We start from the raw sequence: 18,913 nt of genomic DNA, 5'->3' as shown, positions 1-18,913 counted from the left end.
GTGCAAAAAAATGTTCTACGGATATGGTCAAATCTCAACCGTTACGTAGTTATTGAACTTTCCATGTTTTTGACTATTATTGCCTTAATTGACTATAAATTGAAAATGGCCAAAATTATCGAAGTTGTTTGACCCTTATTCGAAAAATCATTAAATATTCTAGCAAATAACATCTTTGAATCGATTGGTTTAGGTAAATAACTAAGTTTTCTAGAGCAAATAGCTCAAAAGTAGTGTGTTTTAATTTGTTTTTGTTAATTATCTTTGAAAAATGCGTAATAATTTTTTTTTTCTTAGGCAACGTTGTGGCCCCTGTTCCACTCTACAATTCGTTCTTTGACATCAAACTTCTATCTCTTATCGTTTTCTTGTAATTTTGATTTAAACATCGCATTTCAGATCATAAATTTGCAACCGTCAAGGTAAGCACTTTTTTGTGCGAAATTGCAAGAAAATGATAAGAGCTTGAAGTTTGGTGTCAAAAAACGAATTGTAGAGTGGAACAGGGGCCACAACTTTGCCTAAGAAAGAATTTTTAATTATTACGCATTTTTAAAAGATAATTGACAAAAACAAACAAAAACACACTACTTTTGAGCTATTTGCTCTAGAAAACATAGTTATTTAACTTAACCAATCGATACAAAGATGCTATTTGATAGAAAATTTAATAATCTTTCGAATAAGGGTAAACAAACTGTGATAAGTTTGACCATTTTAAAGTTATAGCCAATTAAGGCAATAATAGTCAACAACATGGAAAGTTCAATAACTACGTAACGGTTGAGATTTGACCATATGCGTAGAACAATTTTTGCACCACTTATGGTCATCTATCACCCATTAAAAAGTTTGCACTCACGAACCTAACACCCGGTCAGCCAAACTACCTCGGAGTTCAGGACTTCAGGTCTACACTCGTAACAACAGCCGTATCTGCTATACTGAGTAACGTTGCATATTTATTAGAGCGTTAACGATTAATCATAAATTTAATCATGATTAATGATTAATGATTAAGATTAATCAAAAATCATTAATCATAATCACTAAAATTTCTTATTTAATCATTAATCATTAATCTTAATCACACTGATTTTGCAATTTAATCATTAATCAGTAATCATAATCATAAGGAAAAAGAATTAATCAATCATTAATCATTCATTACCAAAAATGATTCACCATATAAAATATATTATCCAACTTGAATTGGTTCAAATGCTGTTCTAAGTGTGATTCTTTTTTTCAAAAATCTCCCAGACAAAATAACTTTTATTATTATTATTATTATTATTATTATTTGTTTATTGAAAATCATGTAACGTAAGGAAAACCATCTTAAAATGTTACACTGTGGTGAATTCATATTTGACAAACATTTTGACTCTTACTGTCTAAGTTCCTGAATTTCCTGATTCCTTGACTTCTACTGCACGCGTTCAAGTTCTCCAAGCAGACCCTTTCTGAAACCACATAAAGTAGCAGATGACTTAAGTGTCGTAGATAAACGATTCCAATTGCTAATGCCACTCACAAACAAGGAATGGCCGTAGTATGCAGAAAAATGTTGAGGTATTATTAGGCTCAAAGTTCTCGAATTTCTCATGAACTGAAGTTTATTGTAAAGATATTGAGGTGACTTATTATTAATAATGGCATAAATATGTAAGCATGCTCTATAGCTATAGAACTTTGAAAAAGAACATCCCAATAAAACTTTTTGTAGGTGGGATACATGTGAGTATCTAGAAAGATTGAAAACGTATCTAACACATGAGTTTAGTGCTACTCGTAGTCTGTTAAGCGATGAAACTGACGCATTGCTATAAACAAAATCTCCATACATGAAATGTGGAAGTATTAGAGATTTGAAAAGTTTGATTTTCATTGTAGTGTCTAGATGTTTGGTAACTAAGTTAAGTTTTTTCAAAGTACCATAAACCTTACCGCATTGGGAATTTGCAAAAGCATCCCAACACAAATTTGAAGAGAAAATTACCCCTAAATTTTCCAATTTCTTGTAAAACTGTACTCTTTCTCCATCAAAATATATTGAAGGAGGTCGAGGGCAGATTTTAAGCTTACAAAAAAGCATTGCTTTTGTTTTCGATGGGTTAACAGCTAAAAGATTGTTCTGGGACCATCGTAATATATTATTTAGGTCATGGTTAATTTTCCTGGCCATATCATCAATGTCAACTTCACCGGAGGCACACAGATACACTTGAACATCGTCAGCAAACATGTGAACTGAGCAATACTCCAGGTTTGATGGTAAATCATTTATAAATAAAGAGAATAACTGTGGCCCCAATACGGAACCTTGGGGTACACCAGATTTTATGTAATTAAAATTAGAGAAAACACCATTGTGAAAAACGGTGCTGACGTTCGCTCAAATAAGACTGAATTAATTTAACAGCATTTTGAGAAAAACTGAATTTAGTGGACAACTTTTGAACTAACTTGAAGTGCGAAACCCGATCGAATGCCTTAGCAAAATCAATTAATAGCAAAATAGCAACTCCTCTACGGTCTATGGAACGAGCAATATCATCGTGAACTTTGATCAAAGCAGAATTTGTACTATGACCTCTACGAAAACCAGATTGATGAGGATGTAGGAGATCGTGGTCAGCTATGAACTTAGTTATTTGGATTTTCAATAATTTTTCGAATACTTTGGATAGAGAGCTTAGAATACTGATTGGACGTAAATTTGAAAGAGATGAGCTGCTGCCCTTCTTTTTTATGGGAATCACTTTAGAATTTTTCCACGCCTTTGGGAAAACTGACGATTTAATTATAGCATCAAACAAAAACTTATAAATTGGTAACGCAACAGGGAGCAGTATTTTAATGAACCTTATGGGAATATTATCCAATCCAATGGCATTAGACTTAATTGAAAAGATACAATTAACGATTTCATGGTCATGGACTACATCAAATTTAAAACCGTTTGAAGATAATGGTACCGCGAAAGACGAAGGGTCATTTACAAAATTGGAAGTAAAATATTCATTTATTTCATTTGCATTTAAGCCATCATGATCAAGAAAACTGGAGCTCTTTGTAATCCCCAATTGTTAAATGTTATTCCATAATTTCTTACTGGGTAAACCAACATTGAAATTTTGCTTATCGTAATTAATTTTCGCTTGCTTTATCAATTCATTAGCATTAGCATTCTCAGATTTAGATCTTTTCCATTTTCCATAAGCTAGATTTCTATTAATGATAGCATAAGAAATATCATTGTTAAACCAAGGAGTTCTTTGTTTCTTTTTGCGACGTAATGGGATAAATTCATCGTGAAGCATGAGAAAGTGATAATTAATAAAGTTTAGCATATCGTTCGGGTCATCCATCTGGAAGAAAACATTCCAATCGACACTATAAAAACCTTCCAGGAAAGCACCGGAATCAAACAACAACAACAACAACAACAACAACAGGTGCATCCGTTATAAGAAGATCGAGCAGAGAGCATCCAGTTTGATGGAAAAAAGTTGGCTGAGAGTTAATACACGTGTAGGACATGGCATCTAGCATTTCACTGAATCTGCGTGATCGGCTTGAAGATCTAAGTAAGTGCGTATTGAAATCGCCCACAAAAAAGGAATATTCATAATTGATTGTAGAATTTTCTAAGATGTCATTCAAAACATCGGTGCAATCTGTGTTCGGTGGATTGTAAACTACACCTAGTAACACTTTATCATAACCAACTTTAATTTCAACATTTAGGTATTCGGTACCGCTTAAATCGTTCGAAGAACTCGATGACATGGACACAACTTTATAAGACAAATTATTTCTCATATACATACAAACACCGCCACCCTGTCTATTCCTTTCATTACGAACAAGTTTATAACCATCAATACTAATCATTTTATCACTAATTGTGCTATTCAGCCATGTTTCAGTAAAACAGATAATGTCAATTTTACTGTCAACAAAAGTTTGCTTCAGTTCATGAAATTTCGTGAAGTTTCGAGCAATTAGACTTTGAACATTCACGTGACAAATATTCAGAAATTCATTTGTCAATGCGGCATTCATAACAATTCGCGGTATAGCATTGTTTGGAGAGGCATTCCCAATCGAAAAGTTATCCATTGACAAAAGTGATGAAAAATTCAGGTTTCAGAATAGATCTACCCATTGAACCCAAACAGCATGCAGAACTTAAGTCAAAGGAAACTAACTTACTAAATACTAATCCTTCAATTATTTTCTTTTAATTCATCTAAAGTTCATTTGGCAATTGATAGAAAGAGAAGAAAAAATGACTACGTACTGTCAGCTAATTTTTAGAAAATAGTAACGATTAATATAAAAATGCTTCAGCCTACACACTAAGATCAGCTCGGTATTTTTCCCATCTTTTTACTGAGTTCTCAACAGCAGATTTAACTCGGTACGCTCGGTTATTTCTTTTGCGGATATTATGTAAATGAGTTACCGAGCTCAGATAATAAACTGTCAAAATTTACTGATGTACGGTAAATATCGTTACTGGTATACGGTAAATACGATAACCGAGTGTACCGAGATAAATCTGCTGTTGAAAACTCAGTAAAAAGATGAAAAAAATGCTGAACTCAGTGAAAAAATTACTGAGCTGGAACATCTGAATCTTAGTGTGTAATTCACCACCCACAACAAATCAACAGCAGCAACAGCAACTCCATACTCGATGACAACGCCCACAGCAACAGCAGCAACAACAGCAGAACAGTAGATTTCCAAAAGTTAACAGCAGATGACTTTCAGGAGGGGAGGGATTCATGGAGTAGTTTAGGATGGATACACGGATGATCTTAGGTAGGAGAAGAAAAGCTAAGTAGAAAGGTTTAATTGCGCTCTAATTTGCGTAAGTAACTTTTAGGAACGAATGGAATCATGGAATATAAAAAGGAAGGACGCATGGAAGAAACATGAAAGGAAAAGAGAAAACTATGAGGAAAGGTTGCAGGATGAACGAATTTTCAGTTAATTGGCTTCGTTGATCGGTTCGGCTCCAGTTTCTAGCCCACGCTGGACGTAGACAACCCCGTTGCGTGTGAACACCTTCAAAAGCATCCCTTTCTTTTTCATCTTGATGGCTTCCGAGCGGATTGTCCTGGCTTGTGGTGTGAGATTTTCGTTTAGATACACTCTTGCATCGCTATCAAACCCAACATTACGGAGGGACAAGCTCCTCGTTTTAAGGTAACACGAATAAAATTCGTCCCTGGCATTTTTAAACGCAAACTGACATACGATCAGTGGAGTTGATCCAATTGCAATGGGTGGACGCATCAATCGTTTGAGGTCCACTAGAGGCGTGTCAGAGGCGTTGAATTTGAGGCTTGTAGCAAGATTTCGGAACAACTGCTGCAAATTTTCATTGCCGACATAAGGTACCCCAGCAGGTACATAAGCAGATCGTTGCGCTTCTCGATCCGATCCAACCGCTGCGATGTAGACGATAGCCCAACACGAACCTCCGTAACCGCCAAAAATAGTCTGTTGATGTTTCCCGTACATTCTGATTGAAAGGTAGAGAGCTGCTTCTCGACATCAGAGATTCTGTGCTCCACTCTGGAGATGCTGCTATCAATTTTCCCTTCGATTTTAGCGTTGGAGTCTTCGAACATTCGTTGAATTTTGGATAGCAGATCGCTGCAATCGTGTTCCACACAAGAGGGATGAGGAAAGTCGTCCCTAAGTCGTTTGGATGTATTGCCATCACAATTAATTGACGATGTAGACACAGAGCGAGTGATTGGTTTGTTCTGCATCGTTGTATATAACAGTCGCAATTGTCAAGGCACGTCACAATAGACACTATAGTGCTCGCGATAGATTTCTGAAGGGCTTCACGTTGCGCGATGCTGATCGTACACGGAGAAACTGAAAAACTCAAAATTAGGTACTTTTAAACTCAATTTTGAGTTCTTTTTCATCTCCCTTTTCATGCGCTCTTTCTGTTGTTGTCAGAGAGTGAAGAGAGAAACAGCCCAACTTTTGTAGTTCCGTGCGTCAAGCCAACACTGAGTTTCTAGCACAGTACTCAAATTTGAGTAAATATAGCCTAGTCAAAATTTCGGTTGGGTGAAAAAAACTTAAAATTAGGTATTTTTTTCACATGGAAGCAAGCGGGAACAACCCAACAAAAACATCGATTCCATCAACTCAAAATTGGTTTGACGCACGCAACCCCGAAGTTGAGTGGAAAGAACTCACTTTTGGGTAGTTTCGTCTCTCCGTGTATTTTCACGATGAAAAAGCGTCCTTCGTGCGGAAAAGCTGCTATTACTTTATGATCACTTGCGAGAGCACAGTTTTTCTGATGGTTTTGTAGATAGATAGCGGTTTTAACTGATGTGTATCAGGGGAAAATTTGCCAAACAAACTCAGACACTTTCACTGTTTACTCGGGAGTGTACATCCCTTCTGGAACTGAACTTTTACTAACTTTTACTTTTGAAACTTCAAAAATATTTTAAACAGCATAAACCTTTTAATCATTTCCAGTCTTTGTGATTGATTAATCATGATTAATCATGATTTTTAATCAATGATCCGTTTTTAATCAATAATCATAATCAATAATCACAGATAAAACCAATTTTAATCATTATTCATAATCTTTAATCATCCTAAAAATCAAATTAATCATTAATCATAATCAATAATCACCGAAATTAGAATTTTAATCATCAATGATTAATCATGATTAAAAATTTTGTTAATCATGAACGCTCTGTTATCCGTGGTTTCTGAACCAATCTTTTTATTATAAACCTTTGGGACTTTCAGGTTCGTCCAAACTGTTCTATAATGAAGTCCTTCAAATCTACAAGAAAAACTATGTGTTTTCATCATAAATAATAGCATAGCATAATCTGCTGAGAACCGTGAAGCTCTTGAAATCTCAAATGTTATTAAGAGGCACTATGGGAATGTTCCAGGTCAGCCAAACTATCTTTGAGTTCAGAACTTCAGGTCTACATTCGTAACATCAGTTATATCTGACATACTGAGTAACGTTTCATAATCAATCGCGGTGACAAGAGCAATCTGAAATCTACTATATATAATTATGAACCTTTGAGACATTGAGGATCGTCCAAACTATCCTGAAGTTTAGCTCTTGATAGTAACAGTTGTTATTCTCACAATGAACTTTAGACTGTAATCTGTGATCACCCTGACATATCATGAGTCATTTTAAGATAGTTTTAAGATATTCCAGATCAACAATACCACTCCGGAGGCCATAGCTTCAGGTCTACATTTGTGATAATAGCTTTTGCCAATACGTTAGGTAGTGTTACATAATCCACTGTACTTACCAAATTAGTTACAGGAACAACAAGCCTTGTAATATATTTTTGGGATATTATGGGCTTCCTTACTGTTATGAAGCTTAGTTGATAAAAACAACCACAGTAACTTTCAGAAAACTTACTGGACGTCATTATAGATTACAAATCGTAGCTTTTAATGAAAGAAGTTACCGTTACACCCGTAAACTTTAAGATCTAAACTCAAGAACAGTTTGGATGATGTAGGATATCTCGACTGATATGATATTGTCTATTAACCTTTCAGAAGACTTACTGGACATGATAAATTACAAATCGTAGCTTTGTATAATGAAAGAAGTAACCGTTACACCCATAGACTTAAGGATCTAAACTCAAGAATAGTTTGGATGATCTAGGATATCCAGATAAAATATTGTGCATAATATTCTACCGTTTTTATGCTAATTACCACCAAAACTACAGAAAAACGTGGAAAAACTCCATAATAACGCTTGGAAAAAAATCAGGCTTCAAAGGGCTAATGGGGTTGGCGGAATTTTAAAGTGAGGAGGAGCAGGGGGAGGGTCTCCTGAGTTTTATTTATTACGTGAAATGCCCGCAGGGTACCCGGGTACCCACGCAGCTGGAATGATCATATCTTGGTAAATTTTTCACCAATTTTTTTTTCTCATTCCATAACACCAAATTTTGTAAAATTTTGTGGTCGGCTTTGGGATTGAATTTTCAAACATTTGCATTACGGTAAACAATTGGACCGCAATTCCTGATGTAGTATTGCACCATGCTGGAAACGTTATTTTCGGGCGAGTGATTTTTTGGGCGAAAGAAATTCGAGCGTTTGTCATTCATGTTTTTGGAATTCGGACGGAGAATTACCAAATCATCTCTCTTTTTGATTCTTTACCAATGCGAGAGCTCAATAGTGAGCCCGAAGTTGACCAAAGTTCATAGCTATCGCAGTCGCAGTTGACAACCGGAAAACCAGTTGACAACGTTGCACCGCATCAGTAATGAAACAACAATTCTTTGATTACGCTTGTAGATCCTAAGGGCTTTATTCACGGAAGTTCTTGGGAAACCTAGAACATCTTTGGAAATTAGTTCATTACACAACAATTCTCCATGGACCTGTAGGATGTTGCACAGCATCAGTAATATAAAGAAAATCCATAGATTGACCTTGTAGATCTTAAGGCCTCTACTCGTGGAAGTTCTTGGAGGACTTAAAATACAGGGGATGGCCGAAATGTTTGGGATAGACAACTTTTTTTTCTCTCACAAAAAAGTTCAACATGCTATAACTTTTCATAGAGTGCATCAAAAAATCTCAAATTTTGACTGTTTGTCAACCTACTATAAATGCATCATTGGTACAAATTTGGGCACGATTGATTAATATTTCGCAAAGTTAGAACCGTTCGGGTAAAACACTATTTTTTAGACAACTCATTTTTGATTTGTCATATCTCGGAAACCAGTGAACCGAATTGAATGAAATTTTGAACGTACACTAACAATATGTGAAAGCTTCACATACTATTAAAACATAGATACTTTTCAAACGTTGAAAAAAGCTATCATAAATTGACACTTTTTGGATTTTTCTCGAAAAAATGTAATTTTTTTACATCAATGTCAATAAATTTTAGTGTTGATATCCAAAGATTTTCCATTTCTGTTCTCAAATTATCTCTAATAAGATATATTAGAGCCAATTTAGATTAAAGGAACAACACATTTAATAATTTTTGTGTGGCATTGTAAATTTGACTTATTTTCCTCTATATGGGTAAAAATTTCAACCCGCTATAACTTAATTCGTCGTGAGAAAACATTACATTTTATAACGTCGTATTAAGTATCAATATATTGTTGATAAACGTTTAAAAAATCATTCAATGCGGTTCACTGGTTTTCGAGATATGATACTTCAAAAATTAGTTGTCTAAAAAATAGTGTTTTACCCGAACGGTTCTAACTTCGCGAAAAATTAATCAATCGAGCCCAAATTTGTACCAATGATGCACATATAATAGGTTGACAAACAGTCAAAATTTGAGATTTTTTGATACATTTTATGAAAAGTTACAGCATGTTGAATTTTTTTGTGGGAGAAAAAAAGTTGCCTATCCCAAACATTTTGGCTATTCCTTGTATCTTAGGAGATTTGTTCTTTTCTACTAAATGCTCCATATAAGAAATATAAGAACAACCAAGAAGACTAGATTTGATACGAAATTGATTACGCTTGTAGATCTTAAGGCTTTTACTCATGGAAGTTCTTGGAGTACCTAGAAGGTCTTTGGCAATTATTTCTCAACAGAACTATGCTCCCTGGACCTGTAGGACGCTACACTGTATCAGTCATGTGACAACGAACCATTGATAACGCTTGTAGATCTTCAGATCTATACTCGTGGAAGTTCTTGGAGGACCTCGATCATCTTTGAAAATTATTTCTCTACAGAACTATGCTCCCTGGACCTGTAGAATGCTATACTGTATCAGTAATGTGGCAATAAACCATCGATAACGCGTGTAGATCTTCAGGTCTTTACTCGTGGAAGTTCTTGAAGGACCTAGAACATCTATAGAAATTAATGTTACGACGTATTAGAAATATAACAACAACTCATTGATTACGCTTGTAGATCTAAAGGCCTTTACTCGTGGACGTTTTTGGAGGACCTAGATCATCTCTGGAAAGTCGTTCTAGAACCATGCTCCATAGACCTGTAGAATGTTACACCATATAAGTCATGTAGGAACAATCAATTGATTACGTTTGTAGTTCGTAAGGTCTTAACTCGCTGAAGTTCAAGAAAGAACAAGCATATCTTTGGAAATGAATTCTTTTCAGCACAATGCTCAAAGGACCTGTAGGACATTACACTGCATCAGTAATGTGACAACAAACCATTGATAACGCTTGTAAATCTTCAGGTCTATACTCGTGGAAGTTGTTGGAGGAACATCTATGGAAATTAGTTCCTTACAGAAAAATGGTTCATGGACCTGTAGGATGTTACGACGTATTAGAAATATAACAACAACTCATTGATTTCGCTTGTAGATCCTAAGGCCTTTACTCGTGGATGTTCTTGGAGGACCTAGATCATCTTTGGAAAGTCGTTCTAGAACCATGCTCCATGGACCTGTAAAATTTTACACCATATCAGTCATGTAAGAACAATCCATTGATTACGCTTGTAGGCCTTAAGGTCTTTACTCGCTGAAGATCAAAAAAGGCCAAGCATATCTTTGGAAATGAATTCTTTTCAGCACAATGCTCAATAGATCAGTATTGTGACAACAAACCATTAATAACGTTTGTAGATCTTGAGGTCTTTACTTGTGGAAGTTCTTGGAGGACCTAGATCATCTTTGGAAATTAGTTTCTTACAGAAAAATGGTTCATGGACCTGTAGGATGTTACATCGTATCAGTAATGTAGTAATAAACCATTGATAACGCTGGTGGATCTTCAGGTTTTTACTCGTGGAAGTTCTTGGAGGACCTAGAACATCTTTGGAAAGTAATTCTCTACAGAACCATGCTCCATGTATCTGTAGCATGTTGCATTGTATCAGTCATGCAGGAACAATCCATTGAGTAAGCATGTAGATCTTAAGGCCTTAAGTCGCGGAAGTTCGTGGAAAACCTAGCATATCTTTGGAAATGAATACTCTTCAGTACAATGCTCAATGGACCTCTGGGATGTTACAATGCATCGGTAATATTGCAAGAAACCATTGGTTATGTTTGTAGATCTTCAGGCCTTTACTCGCGGAAGTTCTTGGAGATCAAAATTGGAGATCATCTTTGAACATTATTTATTTACAGAACAATGCTCCATAGACCTCCTACAGGTGTTGCACCGTATCAGTAATGTAACAACAATCAACCGATTTCGCTTGTAGATATTGAAGCCTTTACTCGCGAAAGTTCTTGGGTGTCCTGTAACATCTTTCTCTACACCACCTTGCTCCATGCACCTGTGGGGTGTTGACAGTCTCCTTGATCCTTCGCTTCGTCCATCTAAACAGTCCTTAACACTCCAAAATATCCTCTGCGATCTTCCCTGGAAACAGTATGCACTCTGTTCCCCATAACCCGTCCCTTGTCCCCTTCCCCACTAACCCCTAGATTCAACCCTTACTACTACCCCCTCCTTTTCTGGTTAACTCTCTAAAACAATCCTCGGATATCTGAAGGTGAGGACATTTCAAATATTTTCAGATTTACATCGGTTTTCTCAGTTTTTTTTTACACGGTTTCGCGAATTACCAAGGTTTTTTACACGTTTTTTTTACACGGTACGTGTAGGGGGGTGTAGAAAAAGACCTTAGTGTATTCCAAAGTGGTTTCCGGAACAGTTAAGGAACACTTCAGAAGATTTCAAGAAAGTTTCAAGAGTGTGTTTTGAGAGTTTAATGAAGGTTCTGGGAGGCGTTCAATTGGATTCAGGGTTTCAGAAACTTCTAGGGGAGAGAGGATTCGAAACATGTTTCTGGATGACTTTCAAAGGACTTCAGCAGTCGTTACAGTGAGTTTTCAGAGGATTCAAGAATAGTTTTGGGGGGGGGGGTTCTATTAGGTTTTTAGGGGTTATTCTAAAGATGCTCCAGCTAGTATCCTGAAGGGCTTCAAAAATCTTTTCCATGGGCTTTCACGTGAGTTTTAGGTGGGTTTTAGGGGTCTTTTTGGAGGGCTTACAGGTGTGTGTTTCATGGTAATTTTCAAAACTTTAAGGTTTCTGAGGTGTACCTAGAGAGTTCGGTGAAGGTTTCGGGAGAGTTTTAACGGAATTCAGGATAGTTCTCCAGTATGGATTCGTCTAGTATTTTAGAGTGTTTTTCTGAAGGCTTCCAGGGGATTTCAGGGTTTTCAGGAAGATTTTATGCTGGTTTTGGAGATGGTTTCAGACGAAGTTTAAAGACAATTCACACCTCCCGACTGAACACATTACTTACACTAGACAACGGACAACACACAGCACACCCAGTGGCCCAGTGATGAATTTTTCGTTTGACGAAAAGTTGCCACCGACTGGAGTGGGAATCGAACGCACACTCCGAGGCTTGCAATACACCTAGACGACTGCCTTCGCTAACTGTGGATTCCAGGGTACTTTCTATGGGTTCAATTAGGTTTGCAGAGGTTGTTCCAAGGGAGTTACGAGGGGATCCTAAGTTTTTTCTTGAAGGGTTCCAAAGGGTTAGAGCGGGTATCAGGGTGTTTCTGAACAGGTTTAGAAGAGGATTTTATGGAGTGATGGGTTCAATATAAAACCAGTGTTCGTCTTCTTCTTTCTAAGTTCTACGCTCCTATAAGAATTTGGTCTAGCTCTCTTCAACTTACCTCTTCTTACTATTCTTTGAGCTCTTCCCCAGCAGAAAATTTCCTAACCGTAACGGGATCCGCACAGTTGCAAGACATGTAAAATTAATTTCAAGAGCATCAATTATCTCCGAGACTTCTCAGAACTTTTTGAAGATAAGGCCTACAAATCCATAATCGTATCGGAATATCGATTACATGTCCGACTTCGCACAACTCAATCTGTACATTTTGTAGAGATTACATAAATTCAAACCGTTTCAGGAGCATACTTGTGGTTTTCAAGGGGTTCGGGGGCTATCGATGAGTGTGAGGGCATTCCAGTGGTGTTACAGGAAGTTTTATGGGATCCAGGAGCATTCTGGGGGTTTCTGAGGGGCTTTAGGGGTGTTTCAGGGGGTCCCTGAAGCGTTGCAGGGGTGGGTGCCACAGAGGGTTTCATGGATGTTTATGCGGTTTCAAGGGGTGTAGAGGCATTCTTGGTTTCAAAGGGTATCCGTGGGCCCCAGGACATTCCAAGGGGTTTCATAAGCGATCTAGGATTTTCAGGGGCGTTTGTTAGGGGGCAGGTGACTTAAAGGGTTTCAATAGGCGTTCCCTGCGGTTTCAAGGGGTTTTGATGGCGTTCCATTGGGTTCCAGAAGTTTTAAGTAGTTTTCAGGGGTGTTCCAGGAGGTTTCAGGATATTTCCAGAGAGGTCTACAAGGAATTTCAGGGGGTTTTAGAGATATTCCAGGGCCTTTCAGAGAGTTTGAGAGGCTTTCCTGGGGTGTTCCAACGGGTTTCATGGGCGTTCCATGCGGTTTCTGAGGGTTTTAGAGGCGTTTCAGCCAGTGGTAGTCCAGGGAGTTTCAGGAGGTCCGAGGAGCGTTCCAGAGATCTTCAAGGGTTTCAGGTGCGTTCCATGGGTGTTCCACGGGATTTCCTGGATGTTCCAAGGGTTTCAAGGGTTTCAGAGGCATGCCAGGGGTGTTCCAGAAATATTCCAGGGGAGTCTGAGGGGTTTCATGGCGTTCCAGGGATGTCCCAGGAGTTTGTAAGGTTTTCAGCCGCGGTTTTAATGGCGGTTAAGTGGGTATAATGAGCGTTCTGCGGAGTGTGGTTCTAGGGGGTTCTTGGGGGTTTGAAGGGCGTTTCAAGGTATTCTAAACGCCTCAGGGATGTTTCCCTGGGTTCCATGGGGCATCAAAAACGTCTCAGGGGTGTTTCTTGGGTTCCCAGAGGGTTTCAAGGCCGTTCCAGGGGATATATTCCTGATATCACATGAAACCCTGATAAAGCCCCCTAAATCCCACGGAAACTAAATCGAAATTGAAATGTGTGGAATTTATTGAACTCAGTAATTATAAACTAGCACCCAACACGGGAACATTTCCCTGCTTATCAATTACATATTGCTATTACAAGTTAATAGCACTGGTTACTACAGACGGAGACTGGTAATGCAATTTCATACAGAAAGGTCTATTTGGGCATCACAACCTTACCTCCACATTGTACTTAAACTATAGTTATCGCCATTATTACTGCATCGACTAATCAACCTAATCCGGTTAATCCACATAAATCAATCGCCATATAAAGTAGCATTCCTCAGCAACTATGGCAAACACTCATAGCCTCAACAAGTGATAATCTCATGTAAATACATAACCTGTTATGCCCCCACATCATGCTGACCAGCACCAGCTGACTTCCTATCAAATTCATCCTCTAGAAGCCACTACGCGGGGCTTATCTGTCTGCAAACAAGATAGAGAAGCTCGCACTTGCTTGCTTGCTGCATTCAAACAATTGAAATGAAAATAATCCACAAGATGAAAACAAGAGTTAGGGTGATTGCGTTAATTATGAACACTTGATGATAACACATATTTACCCGTAATTTTCGTTTCCAGCATTTAACACACATTAATGACTGCCACAAAGACGTTTAGAATCTTGGTAGGGATGATCTTATCGGCGTTATCGATCTATTTTCAAACGACAAAATATTTGACAAAAATCTGTCCACCTACTCTATGTAAAAGTGAATTACTACATGTAACTAAAATCACTACTTGGCGTAAATTGATTGGTCACTTAATTGTACATATGTGCAGCGCACGGTCATGCATCCAACGCATACGCAAGCTTTGTCCGATCGACTGGTTCAAAGCTAGAATGATATTCATGAATGCAAATGAGAGAACAATGTCTTCCTAGACTAGTAATCCATGCATACAGCGCAACGCCTGCCCACCGCCGATCATCGTCATAGCGATGGTTGCTGCGCAACGCAAGACTTGTTTACCGGCACCGCGCCGCGCCACCATAACTAGTTCCCGTTGCGTTGATAAGCAGCGCAGCGCAAAACTTCGCGGCACTGCTGCAGCAGCCAAAAGGGTCAACGACGTCACTGGATCCAAGCAATCCGGACCAATCCGGATTGGGTTGTTTGTTCGTTCGTTTCGGAACTACAAATTTGAAAAACTTTTGGGGCGATGCGTGATTCGTAAACTAGCGGAGGCTTGTTTGCGACGTAGAATAGCTACGTCATCGTCGAAGGGCTGCTCACAAACAAATTTGTTGTTTTCGATAGAGGCAACCTTAGTTGCAGTCATTCCAACATCGGTTCCCTAACGCAGCACATCTACTTACAGGTTCTACTCGAACGAAATAGGATCCAAGCAAGCAATCAATTCAATTACAACCAACCGCCACCGCCTACTTCGATCTGCGGGCGTTCGTTTTACACAGTTGCATCCACCTCGTGTATATCATCGCTGCTTCTTCCATGTGTATAGAGCGTCGCCAGACGAGTTCTTGACCCACGACCACCAGTGCAACGAGCTCGACAACAGCCGACCGAGTGCAGCGCAAAATTTACAATTGGTAATCAACCACTTGTAAGTGAATCTTCATCGGGATCAGTCGCAACCGGCACATTGCGACTACTTTATACAGCTACACACCACATACTCGGTTAGCAACAGTTTGATTTGAGTTATACAAACGGTTCTCTAGTGCACAATGGTGATCAATTTCGGAGCAGGTCCGGCCAAATTGCCGCGCGAAGTTCTGCTGGAAGTCCAGAAGGAACTGGTGGAGCAGGGTTCCACCGGTATGAGTGTCATGGAGATGTCCCATCGGGGAGCTGCCTACATGAAGCTGCACAACGATACGGTGGACCTGGCTCGAGAACTCCTCAAGGTTCCCGACAATTATAAGGTTCTATTGATGCAAGGCGGTGGCACAGGCCTGTTCGCCGCCGTTGCCATGAACTTGATTGGTCGAACCGGAACGGCTGACTATGTGGTGACCGGATCATGGTCATCCAAGGCAGCGAAGGAAGCTGCCAAGTACGGCAAGGTCAACCAAGTTGTTGCCAAGCCGGAGAAGTTCACACGTGTTCCGGATCAGAAGGAGTGGAAGCTTGATCCGAACGCTTCGTACGTGTACTACTGTGACAACGAAACCATTGAGGGCGTGGAGTTCAACGATGTCCCGGAAACGAACGGAGTTCCCCTGGTAGTGGACATGTCCTCCAACATCATGTCCCGTCCAGTGGACGTGAAGAAGTACGGCGTCATCTTTGGTTGCGCCCAGAAGAACATCGGCCCAGCCGGTATCACACTGGTTATCGTCCGCGAAGACCTTATCGGACACCAACTGCCCATAACCCCCACAATTCTAGACTTCTCGATCGTGGCAAAGGACAACTCCATCAACAATACTCCACCGACTTTCGTGTAGGTATTCTCCGGAATAATTCAAACAGAACTTACCTTCGAACTCTTTTCAGCATCCACGTGGTAGGCCGCGTCTTCAACTGGATCAAACGGAACGGTGGCGTCGAACATATGTACAAAGCCTCCCTGGCCAAGTCCAGCATGATCTACGAAGTGATCGCCAACTCCAAGGACTTCTACTACTGCCCTGTCGAACGCTCGGTACGCAGCCGAATGAACGTCCCCTTCCGCGTCGGAGGACCCGGCGGCAACGAGTCACTGGAAAAGGAGTTTCTCAAAGGAGCCGAGGCCCTAGGAATGCAGCAGCTAAAAGGCCACCGCTCCGTCGGAGGCATCCGCGCATCCCTCTACAATGCCATCTCCGTCGCAGAGGCACAAGCCCTTAAAAAATACATGTTAGACTTCCTCGCTCAACATTCATAAGAAAGGTTCTCCTCATTTATTCAATAAAGCCTCTACTATTCTAAACCTTCCTGTATAAATATCTCGTCCAAAATCCGCTCCAACGCCGCATTAGTCCCCCTCAAACCCTCGCAGACCTTCCGCGCCCACACGAAATACTCCCGACAGCGCTCTTCCGTCCACCCGCCCGGTCTACACCGTTGCAGATCCCTCAAGTTGTAGATCTTATCCGCCAGTTTTACCAGCTTCGCCTGTGGACTTGTCCCCGCCGCATGCTCGATCTGCAGCCGCTTTCGCTCGTCCTTCGGCAAAGATTTGTCGTCCGTCACTTCCTCAACCAGCCGTCGCACCCGGTAGCCAAACTCGCGTTCCAGCTCCTCGAACGTGGTATCGGTGTCCTCGACGGTGTCGTGCAGAATGGCCGCCTGGATGACCTCGAAGTCCGTCACGCCGCCTTCGGCGGTTAGGATTTGCGCTACGCCTGCGGCAGAATTGGGATTAGAACTTCCGTTTTGAGGTGAAGAGGACAAAGCACTTACCGATCGGGTGGTTGATGTACGGAGTTTTGTCCGAATCTAGTCGGCGTTGGTTGCGGTGTTTGACAGCTGCGAAGTCAACGCACTTTGTGTAAGTGATCAAAACGGACGATACATCTTCCGCGGTGGACATTGTGATATTTGGGGAGGCTTATTCAGGTTCTTCGACAACGAATCGAACGTCAAAATCTGTTGAATAAGGATTGGGAGAACACATCAAAACAGGTTGGTGGAAGCTTTGGTTTTTATAACATAAGTTCATAAAATTTATTCAAGAAATGCTCTCCTGAGTTGCTTTTCATGTAGGTACGTGTTGTAATTTAAGATTTTTAATTTTGTGTAATTTACTGTGCACTGGTAACGGTTCCCGAAGAGCATTTCTTATGCAAATACTCCAAAAACGATGGACGGTAGACTCAACGACCCTTGCAAAATGCCAAATCCTTAGGCCGAAACGTCGGGAATGTAGATAAAAATCGTTCATGATTCGAAGACTGAGAAAGCCATCCCCCTTCCCGTTATACATTGCTTGTCACACTTTCGCTAACCCTGAGGATTCCTTGAATGATCCTTCCAGGTTTTTTTAAGTGATTTCTTTGAAGACTGCGTGAAGAACCCCTCCGTACTTCTTCTGGAATTCCTTTAGCAATTCCGGACAGGATTTTGTCAGAGATTTCTCCAGGGACTTATACATTGCTTCTTTCCGGGAATCCTTTAAGGATTTCTCCCGGGATTCTTTCACGAACTATTCCCGTATCAGAAATTCTTGCTAGGTTTTCTACCAAGATTTCATTGGAAATTTCTCCCGGACTTTCTTCAAAGATTCCTTCGGGAATATCTTCATTTATTTCTCTACGGCAAGGGTGGGAACACTCGTTCATACATCATTTCTTGATTGCAAGCTTCTGAGCTGAGAGAACAGCAAGTGAGTGTAACTCTTTGCAAATGAGTGTTTCCATCCTTGCTTCCTTGGTTACTTTCTGGGATTCCTCGAAAGATTCTTTGAAGGGTACTTTCAAAGGTTCCCAAAGACATCTTTAACGATTTTTACTGCCTTGCTTTATTGATTTTATCCCGGAATTCATTTAGGGAATTCTCGCCTCCAAGATTTCCCCGGGATTCTTTCAGGGATTTCTTCAGACATTTGCTCCACGATTCTTTCACTGATTATTCCCGAATTTCCGTTAAAAACTTCTGCCAGAATTCTTTCTGAGATTTCTCCCGAGATTCTCCCAGTAAATCTTACCGAGATTATTTTATTGATTTATTCTTCCATGATTACTTCAGTGATTTATTTTCATGGATTCCTCTCGAGATTCCTATTTTTTTTTCTTTCTAAAATTCCCTCCAAAATCCTCTCAGGGATACTTACTGATCAGTGATCTCCACGGTTCTTACATAGACTCCTGACTCCTCTTAAAATTATTTTAGGAATTATCTCGGGATTCTTCCATAGATTTCTCCCGGAATTCCTTCAGATATATTATCAGGATTCCTCCTGAATTCTTTCATGGTCCGTCCAGAGATCATTTTCGAGAATTGTCTCAAAATTTGTCCTAGAATTTCTTCAGGGATT

At 39.7% G+C, this 18,913-nt stretch overlaps 2 protein-coding genes across 5 annotated transcripts in view; one reads left to right on the top strand and one right to left on the bottom strand.

The window, feature by feature from the left end:
• The first annotated feature begins 15,054 nt into the window (after positions 1-15,054).
• On the top strand, positions 15,055-16,867 carry LOC109423534 (probable phosphoserine aminotransferase). Its single transcript, XM_019698518.3, has 2 exons — positions 15,055-16,399; positions 16,453-16,867. The coding sequence occupies exons 1-2, from the start codon at positions 15,681-15,683 to the stop codon at positions 16,820-16,822; spliced, it is 1,089 nt and encodes a 362-aa protein (XP_019554063.2). The 5' UTR covers positions 15,055-15,680; the 3' UTR covers positions 16,823-16,867.
• Positions 16,802-18,913, bottom strand: part of LOC109402401 (guanosine-3',5'-bis(diphosphate) 3'-pyrophosphohydrolase MESH1) — a 29,137-nt gene continuing 27,025 nt past the window's right edge. For all 4 annotated transcript variants that reach the window (XM_062847139.1, XM_019675066.3, XM_062847138.1 and 1 more), the window contains 2 exons: positions 17,341-17,526; positions 16,802-17,282 (listed from right to left, as the gene is read on the bottom strand). In XM_062847139.1, coding sequence (XP_062703123.1) covers positions 16,858-17,282; positions 17,341-17,470 — 555 coding nt within the window. In that variant the 5' untranslated portion in view covers positions 17,471-17,526 and the 3' untranslated portion in view covers positions 16,802-16,857. The remainder of the gene's footprint in view (positions 17,283-17,340; positions 17,527-18,913) is intronic.

Source organism: Aedes albopictus, chromosome 1 (assembly GCF_035046485.1).
Source record: "Aedes albopictus strain Foshan chromosome 1, AalbF5, whole genome shotgun sequence".
NCBI classification, from domain to species: domain Eukaryota; kingdom Metazoa; phylum Arthropoda; class Insecta; order Diptera; family Culicidae; genus Aedes; species Aedes albopictus.
Note: the sequence above shows the minus strand (reverse complement) of the source record. Positions and strands in the feature narration are given on the sequence as shown.

Coding starts and splice junctions, on each gene's coding strand:
- LOC109423534 (XM_019698518.3), top strand. CDS start 15,681: ATGGTGATCAATTTCGGAGCAGGTCCGGCCAAATTGCCGCGCGAAGTT. Junction 16,400..16,452: donor AATACTCCACCGACTTTCGT/GTAGGTATTCTC, acceptor AACTCTTTTCAG/CATCCACGTGGTAGGCCGCG.